Source organism: Drosophila yakuba, chromosome X, assembly GCF_016746365.2.
Source record: "Drosophila yakuba strain Tai18E2 chromosome X, Prin_Dyak_Tai18E2_2.1, whole genome shotgun sequence".
NCBI lineage: Eukaryota > Metazoa > Arthropoda > Insecta > Diptera > Drosophilidae > Drosophila > Drosophila yakuba.
The window spans coordinates 2,127,395-2,139,608 of NC_052526.2; the positions used below are offsets into that span (position 1 = coordinate 2,127,395).

Below are 12,214 nucleotides of genomic sequence, written 5' to 3' on the forward strand. Positions count from 1 at the left end.
AAATAATGAAATTTCCTCATGTGTGTCCGCATTTGTACCTGTATCTGTATCTGTGCCTGTATGTGTGCCTGTGACTGCGTCCACTTGTGTGAGTGTCTGTGAGCCATAAAGGCTTTTAATTAGTCCAAGGACACCTGAGCACAAATCCTGCCATGCAAATGACAGCACAACAGACTGGAGTCCACTCGAAGATGGCACTGGCGAAAGTGGACAGTCGCCGGTTGGCAAAATGTGAAAGTGGCAAATGGAAATGGAAAATGGAAAACGGCGGAGGAAGAGGAAAGAGAACAGGTTCAGGGTGCCTGCTGTCTGCCTTACAACACAAATTCAGCTTCATGAAATTCATAGCATTTTTCGTAGACAAACTTTCCGCACTGTTGCCTCGGTTGCCTACCTGGGCACAGGATCTGTTGTGCGTGTGTGGTCATAGTTTAAAAGTAATTTACTTATTTGCATTGCCAAATTGCTTTGCCATACTTTCGGCCTACCATTGCCGCCGTCCTAAGCCCCAAAAAAAAACAAAACCATGATCCCTGCGCAACTTCAGCTCAATTAGTTGGAGTCCCTTTAAGTCTTCTGCAAATTAAATATTCAATTCGTGATCAAAGCGGCAGGTTGCCAGACACCATGGCCTCTGACCCCTGACCCGCTAACCCACTGAGCCCTCCTGAAATCCCAACCCCCGCCAAAATAAGAGTAAAATACTCACCACAATCAGCAGCACAAAGTATATCCAATCCCAAAAGCTGTGCGCATCCTGCACGTAATACATTATGTCCGTCCAGCCCTCCAGCGAGATGACCTGCAAATCCAACAAATATTTCACCGTAATTAGCGTGCGCTCTCTGCAGATATATAAATGTACGAGTTTGCAGCGAAAAAAGCAAGAAGGAACGAGGCATAATGTCGGGGCAGATGGCTGGTGTTTTATTGTTCACGCCCCGCCATTGTTGGCCAAAATGAAATGGCAAGGGGAAGGGGAAGGGGTAGGGGAAAGGGCTGTGGGCAGAGCAATTAGGATGGCGTTTTGGTCGGGGCCACGTCACGTATGCGTAATGTGCGGCTTTAAGCGATGAAATACGAGAAAGAAATTATCCATTTACTACCTGATCTTAAACCCATTATAAAGTTACAGAGAATGAACTAAAACTCAATATTATTTATGATAAATGGTACGCTTACTGTGTTGTCGCTGGCGCCCGAGCAGGGACCTTGCTACTTTTCTATATTTTTAATAATTTGTAAATAAGCTATTGATTGAACTAAATTTGCCTCGGCCATTTATCCAGCTCATGTATTACGAATTTGTATTACGAAAACAATAATAATAATAATGATAACCATTTGTATCAAGGTCCTTAACAAATGCGCTAAAATTCCATTCAGATTTAACTCCCTGAGGGCATCAAATACAGACGCCGCTGCCGCCAAAACCGCCGCGTATAACCCGCTATTGGTTTCATGGCCTAATGTGCACTTGATTTGGGCTTAATTACATCATTTGACCTGCATATCAATGGATTGGCTTGCGGTGTGCGCCATGTAATTGGCATATCAATTAAGGCCCGCCCCCGAGGACGAGTGCTTTACAAGTGGATCGAGTTAGGGTTGCTATTCATCAGTTTTGGCATCAGTTTTGGCATCAGTTACGGCATCAGTTTCGACATCAGCATCCCTATCACTATCACTTTGGATATCACTATCACCCCGATTCCCGTTCGGAGGGGCATGCAAATTGCTGGCGTTTGTTTTGTTAGTTTAGTGAAAGCTGGCAGTTTTACTCGTGGAAGAAGTTGACCTCGAATTAGCATACAATATTTTGTTGTTTCTATCGCTGCTACTCGCCTGTTGCTGTATGTTGAACAAAGTTGAACACTAATTGGATACACAACGAACAAGCAAGTAGCATTGCTAGTGTTTGACAAAAGTCAAGTACTAATCTAATTTTTTTTTTTCAAAACATGGTAAAATACTTAAAACTTGTAATTATTTCACAGTGCAGGGACGGGGATTTTACTCACCAGGAATATGGCCACCCAGGCCATGCCGATGTTGTCGAAGGATATCGTGCCCTGGAAGGGATTCTCGCCGCTCTGCTTGCAGGTGGTATAGTACTGGTTCCAATTGACGCAGGACGTGTTCGTCGGCTCATTGAAGTCGAACAGCTTGGCCTCTTCTGCGGATTGTGGGATGAAGAGATGTTAGCATGAGACGATGGGACGATGGGGCGGGCGGAAAGTGTATTGTTTGTAATTGTGATTGCTTCGGTGGCTCCGGCTGTCATTAAGCGACAGCGGGAGGGCAATTAAAAATGTCATCAAATTTGATTACAGCGCAATTTGCACTTCATTTAGCTTTAAAGTTAATGTAATTGACGTTGACGCTGGTAATAGGGATGGGTGTGCGGATTGGGTGAGACTTACCATTACAGACCAGCGAACCAATGCGATAGGGCGGAAAGTTCCCGCACAGATGCATCCCCGAATCGTTGGGCGTGGAGCAGATATAGTCCTGATCTTTGGAGAACTCGTAGTACTGCGACAGGCTAGGGGTGCGATGTGTACAGAGAATTAGGAGAGTCATGGGATGCGATTGTCAGTTTAGATCGGAAGAACATCCAGCACACAAAGAAACAAAGTGTACGAAACAGAAGTTCACACCACAGACAGAGAGATATATTTATATATATAGAGATTGAGACATATAGAGAGATAAGGAAGGAGTGAGAGTGAGAGAAAGATAAAGAGAGAGCACAAAGAGAACAATTAATAATCGTAATCCGTAATCGTAGTTCCATATAAGTAATCTGTGTGTTCAATGCGTATCGTAAACATATACATCGAGATTTACGTAGAGAGATGTACAAAAATAAAGCAACTGAATGATACCATAAGTTCAATTTTGATTTGTGCTGAGTTTCACGGTTCATCCGCGAAAACATTCAACTAATTATAGTGATATAGATGCCAATTCCAATATACGTGAGGCAAATGAAAACAGCTAAACAGAACTGATCAGAGTGAGTCACGGTTGACCAATGCAAGATAATAACAGATAGAGCGTGAGCGATAGCGAGTAGCGAGAGCGAGTATCAAGATCAAGAAGCAATAGTGAATCTAAGGCAAGTAGCGAGAGCGAGTGGAAGTAGCAAGAAGCTATTGGTGGGCTCCCCACACACGGAGAGATCTGAATTTAGCCACAGAGCGAGTAAGCGGGAAGGAGTGAGTCATAGTAAAAGCTGCTGACACTGAGCATAAATAAGTACAGAAAGACACAACTGTACCGCAAGTGGGAAAGTGAGATATAAGCGAGCCACAAAGCGCCAACTAAAAAGCAAGAAGCACAAAAGGAATGAGGAGGTGGAGAGCAAAATAAGACAGCTGGAAGGGGGGGTAGAAGTTAGCAAAAAAGGAAGAGGACTACACACTCGTAAAAAAGGAAATGAAAACGCCAAAGCAATTTAAATTAAACGCGCAATGTTGCCACAAAATGGCCGACGCGCCGGAAACTCGCGACTTCAAAAAATGTCTGCCTCAACCAAGTGTCAACCGTAAAGTGTCTGTGTGTGTGTGTGGTGTGTGCGCTTGTCTGGGTTCCAGGGTGTTGTCGTGTGCGTGTGACAATAAAATGTGTTTAATATGCACGTGCAAGCACGGCAATGACATTCGAGGACGAGGGGCGAGCGGCATCGCAAGTGAATTTTAAAATATTCCCGCTAGCATTTTTCTGTTTATTTTTTTTTCCTACCATTTCTTTGCACAATTCGCAACAATTCGCACGCTTCAACGTATGCAAAACTTTATGGAGCTTATGTATATGCATTTGTGTGTGTACATATGTGTAATTGTTGTACTTGATTTGCGCGAGAGTGTGTGAATAGGAAAGAGCGAAAACGAGAGGGGCAAATGAAGAAGCAGGGGCAGCTTTAAATACCTTTGCAATAGAAACTGATGATTTTTCCTGTAAAAAGAGTTCAGCTTACAAGAGATACACATATATAGGCGCACACAGCAGCGTGACAGTGTGTGTGTGTGTTTGTGTGCGTGTGAGTGCGGGGCAAGTGTGCCTGTGTGCTGCTGTACGTGTGTGTGTGTGTGTTTCGCTCTACTCTACTAAATATTGTACTGCACTGTGCTCCACTTTACTGTATTTTCAGTGTGTGTGTGTTTGTGGACCCCAAAATGTTGTTTAGCTTGGTGAACAAAAAACTTAAAAAAATACAGAGCTGTGCACGTTTAGAAGGCCCGACTTTAAAATACCTATGATTTTTTTGTATCGGGAATGTTTGTAACTTTTTTTCGTATTGTTTTTATATTTTTTTATTGCATTAAAGGTGCAAAAAAAAATTTGGTTAAAATTTAATTCAAATGGATTTTCACGGAATGAAAGGATCTCCGTTGAGAGTATGTTGTTGCTAATTGGTATGCTTGTTATTTTGGTTGTATGTGTGCTTTCTTTGCCTCTCTTTTTCGGGGGCTTCCAAAACATGTCATATATTTGTGTGTAGAACCTCAAACAATGATGAAAACAAAAGCAGAAAATTGCAAAATGAAACCCAAAATTTGGCAAATGCAACACAAACAAAACGGTTGAAAGGGGGGTTGCGGATGGGGCGTCTGACCCCGATTCTATATATGTACATATATATATATGTATATATATATATCTATACTCATAAAGAAGTGTGTGTGGTTTAGTTAGCAGTTGAGATCAGGTTCAAGTGGTGCCACATCAACAACTCTAAACACAAAATCAAACGTACATCAAGTCTAGGCTAAAAATATTTATGGTAACTGGAAAAGGGGTTAGACTAGGTGGGAAATAAAATGTGGCCTCAAATGGGTTAACTAGGGGCTTTTGCTTTTGGTACAGTTGTGTGGGGTGGGCAAAATAGTGAATACATATAGTGTTTTCTTTTTTGGGCGGAGGAAACAGCAGGATGCTTAGTGGTAGTCTAGTTTAGTTTAATTTAGTTGATATTTAGTATAGCTTGGTATTTCGTATATATATGTATATATATTCATTAATCTTCAAATATTACTTATACAAAGAGAAAGATACAGATAGAGAGTTAGCTTGTTAAACGTTAGAGTTAAAAGAAGTCGTATTTCGTATTATCGTATGGCCAAATATTTAACTAATACAAGTATATAGATATGCACATCTACTAATAAGGTGTGTCGACTATCGAACGTGTGTGTGAACGTGGGGGTAAATAGAGTAGAGTGTGTGGGTGTGTGTGTGTGGGAGAGTATGGTCGAAAGTACTTGGACAGTGAAGTATTGATGCCTTTTCTATCCAATAGAAACGTCGTGGCCACTGAATTAACCCAGTTTATACCCAGAAATTGAAAAAGTATAGATGATTACATTGCATATATCGCATACGATTGAAGGAATTTAATATTCCATTAAATATGTTATAAGAGCAAGAAGCTGGATACAGTGGCCAACGCGCTTCACAAAGTTAGGGGTATAAAACATTAAGATATCGAGCTTTTGGTAGAGTAGTATCCACTGATCAAGGTACAAAGGGATTAGGGATAAAGGTCAAAGGTCTAAGCACTTAGCAGGTGAAGGCAGACATAGTTAGAGGAAGGCTAGAGGTATTTAAAGTCAGTGGTGAAGAGTTACATTGATATCAGTATTTATAGACAGAATCTAGTTGTAGACTAGCTAGTAGACGGCTATTAGAATCTGTTTTTTGTGTCCACGTGGGGGTCTTTCTTTGGTTTAATAGTGTGTGTAACTGTGTGTTCGTGTGGGAGTGTGTTCGTGTGGAAGTGTGTCTGTGTGTGGGTTAAGTTAAGAGGGGAATAAATCATTTTATCTTACGAGTTAACACGGACTCGAACTCTGTACACTTCAGGAACCCTGTAAACAAAAAATTTGTTCCCGGTATGATTTTTGTTTTTGTTTCATATTATCTGCTTTTGTTGGTATTTGATATTTATTTTTGTTTGGTTTGCTTCTACGGGAAAAAACGTAAAACTCGAAACATAAAGAGATAAGTGGAGGTCAGATTTTGGATTTTTGATTTGCTTGGCTGCCAATCAGGATATATTTTTGTTCTCTTGTTCTGTTTTGGTTTCATTTTTTTTTTTTTGATATTTTTTTTTTTGATTTTTGTCACACTTAGCAACAAATCGAAGAAACGAAAAACTGGAAAAGAACATATATGCATATATATATCTATACTCTGTTTGCCATTCTCACAGGCTTGTCTTTTGTTGTGAGTGTGCGTGTGAGGGTGTGTGTTGTGTCTGTTGTGAGTATGTATGGGTGTGGGTGTGGATGTATATACAGCATGACTTCGGAGGCTCACAATATCACAGATATGTTGATTGTATGGTACAATTCCTGCCCGTGCGAATAAAGTTTGTTCATGACGAAAGGCCCAAAAACCAAATCAAAATGATTTCAAACCAAAAAGGGTAAGCCGTAATAGAAGTACCATCATCAAAATTGAATGGGGCAGGAACCTGGTTTATAAAGCTGGAAAATATGTCTACCTTACTATTGAATTCAATTTCGCAGACTTGCCAAAACAAATCATGTTGAAATGCGCTCGACTGCAAATTGCCAGTTGCACGATAATTATGCAAAGCAAAAGTCAGCCGCAAAAATAAATTTATTTTCCGAACAACAAATAATCGTGTGTACAAACAAACAATTTGTACAGCTGGGCATGCAAAAGCAAACAACAAACAGTAAACAAGGAAACAAGGAAACCGGGAAAACAAAGCCGCCAAAAAACTGAATCTTCTTGGACAATCCGCGCAGCGACCCAAAAATTTCGTTGTCTACTTTAAAGGGCTGCGCTGTCTATGTATGGGTGAGTCCTTCTGTTTTGTACGTGTGTGTCAGTGTATGTGTGTGTGTGAGGGTGAAAGAGCACGCGTGTCCTTTCAGTTCTGCGTGTGACGCTATAAAGCCGCCGTGACACAAACACAGACGCAAACACAATGCCAATGATAAATGATTGTTTTGGCCAAGTTTAAAATCTTTTGTCAGTTGCCGACTGGAGAGCACTGTGGCTCTCACCCCTCAAAAAGGATCGAAAAATTCGGATAAGCGGACTTTGACAAATTTCTTTAAATTAAAAATCTAAATATAATTGCAAGATGCCTACTAGTTTCTTTTATCCATCCATGGATTTTTTACTTTTGTTTAATAACTGCGAATTCTGATAGGATTTACACCACTGTGCGGTCCTTTTTTCAGTTTCTTCATGCTGTCAGGACCACAAGACGGCTGTTTTTTGCTGCCACAACTGGCCCAAGGACCAAAGAAGGGAATTAGGCCCAAGTGTGCAGAACGGTCTTCATCAGGCCTTTTGGATTTCATATGCAAATTCATCGGACTCTGATGCAGCTACAGCGGGATCTCAACTATTTTTTGTTTAAAGCATTTATAGCGTCGTTTGTGTGAGTGAAATGTGCTTGTATGGTTGTATAGTGTCCTGTATCCTGTATCCTATGGCTAATGCTAAGGCTAAACAAAAACCAAAGGCTAAGCCATGGAACCAAAAAAGCCAAACAGCGGGAGGATTGGGAAAGCAGCAGCCAGGCAGTTGTGAAGGACTCGGTTTAAAGTCTGGACTCGATTTAGGTTTAGATGACGCGGAGTAAAAAATACAAAGCCAAAAACCAAAACCAAAGCACTAAAGGCAACAAAAGTTCAAATCGGAATACACGATACGGGAATATATATAAATATATATCAATATGTACAATATGTATGTTAAATGCCTAGATATGTACGATTATGTATGAGACCCGGAGGCGCCGGCAGACAGAGGCCTATATGTCCCATACGACCAAGTTTTCTTTTTTCATTCTCGAATCGAGCGCTTGGCATTCGCTCCAACTTTGTACTTACGTGAGGGGATAGACCATGCCTTCGGTTCGCATCAGACTGCACCGCTGCCGGAGAATACCCTCCCACAGCTGGACTCCAATAATGCCGAAAATGAAGAACACAAAGAAGCAAAGCAGCAGGACATTTCCCAGCATTGGCAGCGTGTCCAGCAAAAGCATCACAAGGATTCGCATACCTGCAAAGGATTGGGTGTCACATTTTTGGAGTCACTATATGAGCTACCATCTGCACACTTACTGGGTATTCGATTGATGGCCCGCAGGGGGCGTAGCACTCGAATCGTCCGGATGGCAGTCAGATTGAGGTTCTCCACATGCATCACGTACTCCAGCAGACCCGCCAGAACGATGAAGAAGTCCAGCCGGTTCCACGAGTCCGCCAGATAGGTGTTCTTGCCACAAATGCCCATGGCCACCATTTTGATGGTCATTTCCAGGGCAAAGAAGGCGAAGATGATGTCATCGAAGATCTGAAAGGGAGGGAGTTGCATTAAGTGTTTATAAATGAATACATTATCTAGCTACGATCTTATTAGCTTCGTGTTCGCTCTTTAATTTGACCCGCTTTTTGGAGCTCTGGCAACTTTTTCGCACCGCAAATCCCATTCGATTAATGACCTAAACCTAACGAACTAACGACAGTTGATCAAATTAAAATTAGCAAACCCTGCTTAGGGGTTAGGGGGTGTGAGTGTGGGTGTGTAGGACGGGGGTGGCAAGGACACGTCAGGCGTCACACACATGCACATCGAAATGAGTTTGCCTTGGCGGCATCATCATCATCGTCGTCATCTTTTTCTTGTGCACCGTCTTGTGTCAAGTAATTTGTGTTCTTTGGGGGATGGTCTGGATATATATATATATATATGTGTATATACATGTTTAGCTGGGATAAGGGTGGCAGAATGGGCGGCAGTAACGCCCACTTATGTCACTGACTGCGACTGCGGCTGTCGTTGTCATTTTGACTTTGTGCTGTGTGCCAATTTGGCGATGCCTTCTCTTGTCTTGTCTCGTCCTTCCTGCCACCTCTTTTGCCATCGCCATCTCCGCAAGAAACTCATCCTTGTCCTTGCCAGTATCCTGTCGTGACTGGTGTTGGTGGTGCCCTGCTTTTCGGGAGGTCCTGGCCCCGGCTGTCCTGTTACTTTACACTTGGCTGCCGCCGAAACTGTCGCCCGACTTACATATCATTTACAAACATTTTCGCACCTTGAGCCCGGCGATTCTCTCTATGCTCTGTCTGTAATTGCCCCACTGAACACTCCACTGCACAGCACTCCCACTGCCACTCCACCCACTTCACTCTCCGCAAAAGCACAAAAAATACAAAAAAAAATAAAGAAGAAAATCTGCGGTGGTGCCGCCTAATGAGCCGAAGTGCCTCGTTTGGGGTGTCATCAGTGTGGCAGCGCCAGGAAGTGAGCCAAAAAATTGCTTAAATAAATGGCATTTAATGTGACACCGATGCTGACAGGCCCACCTGGGGAGCAAGGATATCCAGCGAAGAAAGCAGACCCAGCCCAACAATTGGAGTCCTTCACCACATTTTTCACATCATTTTTCCTATCAAATTAACCTTAAGCCCCCGGGATGGATCCATAATTATGTCAATTAAAAATATGCCACCCAGGCAGAAATGAATGTACTGAAATGGTATTGCACTCATACCTTTTATGCTGCTCATACTTAAATATTTACATGCCACATTTTGCTGGCGCTATCAAATCAAATTAGTTATCATATGTATTTAACTAAGTTATTATCTAATGGCTAGTTCTAGTGCGCTTACTCACCTGAAGGATCTTGCAGCGGTTCGTGACACAGGCGTCGTCCACGCAGGGCTGATACATGCCGAGTGTGATGCAGTTGAGCAGGATGACCAGGATGGAGACGCGCTCGAACCATGTGAAGGTGGCCAAAATGGAGACGAGTCCGTATCTAAGTTAAGGGCAAATCCAAGGGAATGGCAAACAAGGACGAGGTCAAAGGGAAAAAATAGAGCAATTTTCCTAGTCGTTGTAGTCGTTGCCTACTTTTGTGCGTTGATTGAAGGCGAAACAAGTCGAGCGAAAGAAGCGGGCAAGAAGAAGCGGGGCGGAGACAAAGACGCAAGGGGGCGTGGTGGATAACAACTTGCAGTTGCCTCTAATGCGCACTCAAGTGCTTGTCAACTTGCCTGCCAGCCAGCCAGCCAACCAACCAGCCACCCGCAACCCACACCGCCCACACTTTCCCCCCTCCGCCCCCTGCGGTTGTCGTTTGTCGGTCTCGTTAGGTATGCTCTCGGTTTTGGTTTTGTGGGGCTGGAGGCTTGGGGCTCTTGGTTTCTGGATTCCCATTCCCGTTCCCAATCCTATTCCCATTCCCATTCCCAGCCAGCAAATGCAGCAAATTGATGACAGTTGGCAGTCAGCTCATAACACTTGATCTAAATGCGTTTGGCCAAGCAGGCAACTACTCAGCTGAATGTAACATTGTAAATTACTGGTTTTATATGTTTTCTCCTCACTTCAAGTTGAACACTCATACGCAGTGCGGCCTCTGCTTAAATACTCATCACTTGAGCAGTTAATGCATGCAAATACCACAGTTTATTGCACATACGCAGTGTGGCTCTGCTCGAATTTTTCAAGATGGTTGCATTTTTAGACAAAAAAAAAACAAGACTAGGATAAGCAAATATTTTTGGGTTTTGATGAGCCCACAATGGGCTAAGTTTGAAAGCCGTAAGGCAAGAAGTAATACGTACGTGTGCGTGTGTAAAATTCTTTGTAATTTAATCACTCAAACGAAGTTTTGTCAGAGTTTAAAATTCTTGGCAAGTGCAAAGTGGAAGCCTAGAAATATAACACGTAGCGCAATTCCATTCTTAATTGCGGGTTTCTTTAAACTTTTATAAATCTAGAAAATATAACAATACTTAAACAATTTACAAGTGCAAGTAATGCGCTTTTAGGGGTCCACTTTTTTTTTGGATCTTTCATCAAATGGAATTCAATCGACTGCTTTGCCGACAGAATTTTTTCCCCCATGCCATCCAACATCACAACGTCCTTTTTGCCACTTGTCGCCTAAAAGCCTCGCAGCTGCACTTTGGTTTTCGGGCCTCAGGCGAAAAAAAAAGAAGAAACGGAAAAACTGGAAAACACAAACACTCGCACAAGGCCAAGTTGGCAAGCAAGTTGGCAAAAGGGGGTGGGGAAAAGGGGGAAATTTCGAGCCGGCTTAATGCATGGCCAAATGAGCGCCAAGGACTCATTCTTTCGCCAGAGCAATTAAGGATCGAGAGCACACGCGCAAAATGGCAAAAATATTTACGCTATTAACGCACAATTAAAGATAAAACGTGGCGCACAATCCGCTGGCCAACAGTGAAACACCACTGCCAAACCGAAATGTAACGTAAAGAAATGGAAAAAAAATGAAAACAAAATATCCCTGGGTGGCGGTAAGAGGACGAAAAGTTGCCACAAAAAGGGCAATTCATTAGGAGGCGAGAGGAGATTGAAGCATATGCCGGTCGAGGGTCAGGGAATCGGATCGGATGGGCTTGCTTTCGGATTCACTTCAGTTCAGTTCAGTTCAGCTGAGCTCAGTTCGGTTCGGTTTGGGACCGCGGCCGTGTCATAAAAACAAATGTGAACAGGCCAGACGGCACAAAAGGCCGCGACCAGGCCAACAAAAACAAAAAAAAAAAAAAAAACGAAAGGCGGAACGGGGGATGGGGGAAGGCGGCGTCTCCCAGGGAACACGCCCACTCTCCGCCTGGATAAATACTGCAGCAGCACAAATATGCGACAGCAGTAGCAGCAGCATCGACCCTGGCGCATTCATTTCTTTCAACTTGCCTTCAAAGGAGCACGTATAGGGATGCGAGAAAATACAGAAATACAGCACTGATATATAAACATATAAATATTATATCAAGTTGAGCGTTTTTTATGACAAATAAAATAGCGTTATTTAATGTCCACTCTCTGGTGTTAAATTCAATTGCAAGGTTCGGGGTTAAAGCGCCCTGGAATCAAAAGAAAGTGCCATATAAAAGCTATAATTTTTAAAATAAAAAAAAATGAATGATGTTCCGATATGATAAAAGATACTATCCCATACTATCCCAACTATGCCGTTGATATTCTTTCGACCTTTTGATATTCATCCCTAGTCAGGGGTGTGAGTGGGTGGCACGTAAAATGCGTGGAAAGCGGGAAAGTGGGAAAGGTTGGGTCCCCGGGTATGCGCGCATTATTTTTGATTTGGCAACAGCGATGGCCCCCAAACCAACAGTAAACAAATTAAGTCGAGCGTAAAGTCGGCCAGCGGAAAGGGGGC

The 12,214-nt window shown here is 42.7% G+C and overlaps 1 protein-coding gene across 13 annotated transcripts in view; it reads right to left on the reverse strand.

The window, feature by feature from the left end:
* LOC6523998 (voltage-dependent T-type calcium channel subunit alpha-1G) overlaps positions 1–12,214 on the reverse strand; it is an 81,724-nt gene that overhangs the window by 26,082 nt on the left and 43,428 nt on the right. For 8 of the 13 annotated variants that reach the window (XM_039371872.2, XM_039371875.2, XM_039371882.2 and 5 more), the window contains exons 5-12: positions 9,676–9,787; positions 8,118–8,349; positions 7,881–8,055; positions 5,835–5,873; positions 3,934–3,960; positions 2,424–2,545; positions 2,022–2,176; positions 710–802 (exon numbers count right to left, since the gene is read on the reverse strand). In XM_039371872.2, coding sequence (XP_039227806.1) covers positions 710–802; positions 2,022–2,176; positions 2,424–2,545; positions 3,934–3,960; positions 5,835–5,873; positions 7,881–8,055; positions 8,118–8,349; positions 9,676–9,787 — 955 coding nt within the window. The remainder of the gene's footprint in view (positions 1–709; positions 803–2,021; positions 2,177–2,423; positions 2,546–3,933; positions 3,961–5,834; positions 5,874–7,880; positions 8,056–8,117; positions 8,350–9,675; positions 9,788–12,214) is intronic. The other 5 variants (XM_043206891.1, XM_043206893.1, XM_043206890.1 and 2 more) reach the window with 2 other exon arrangements.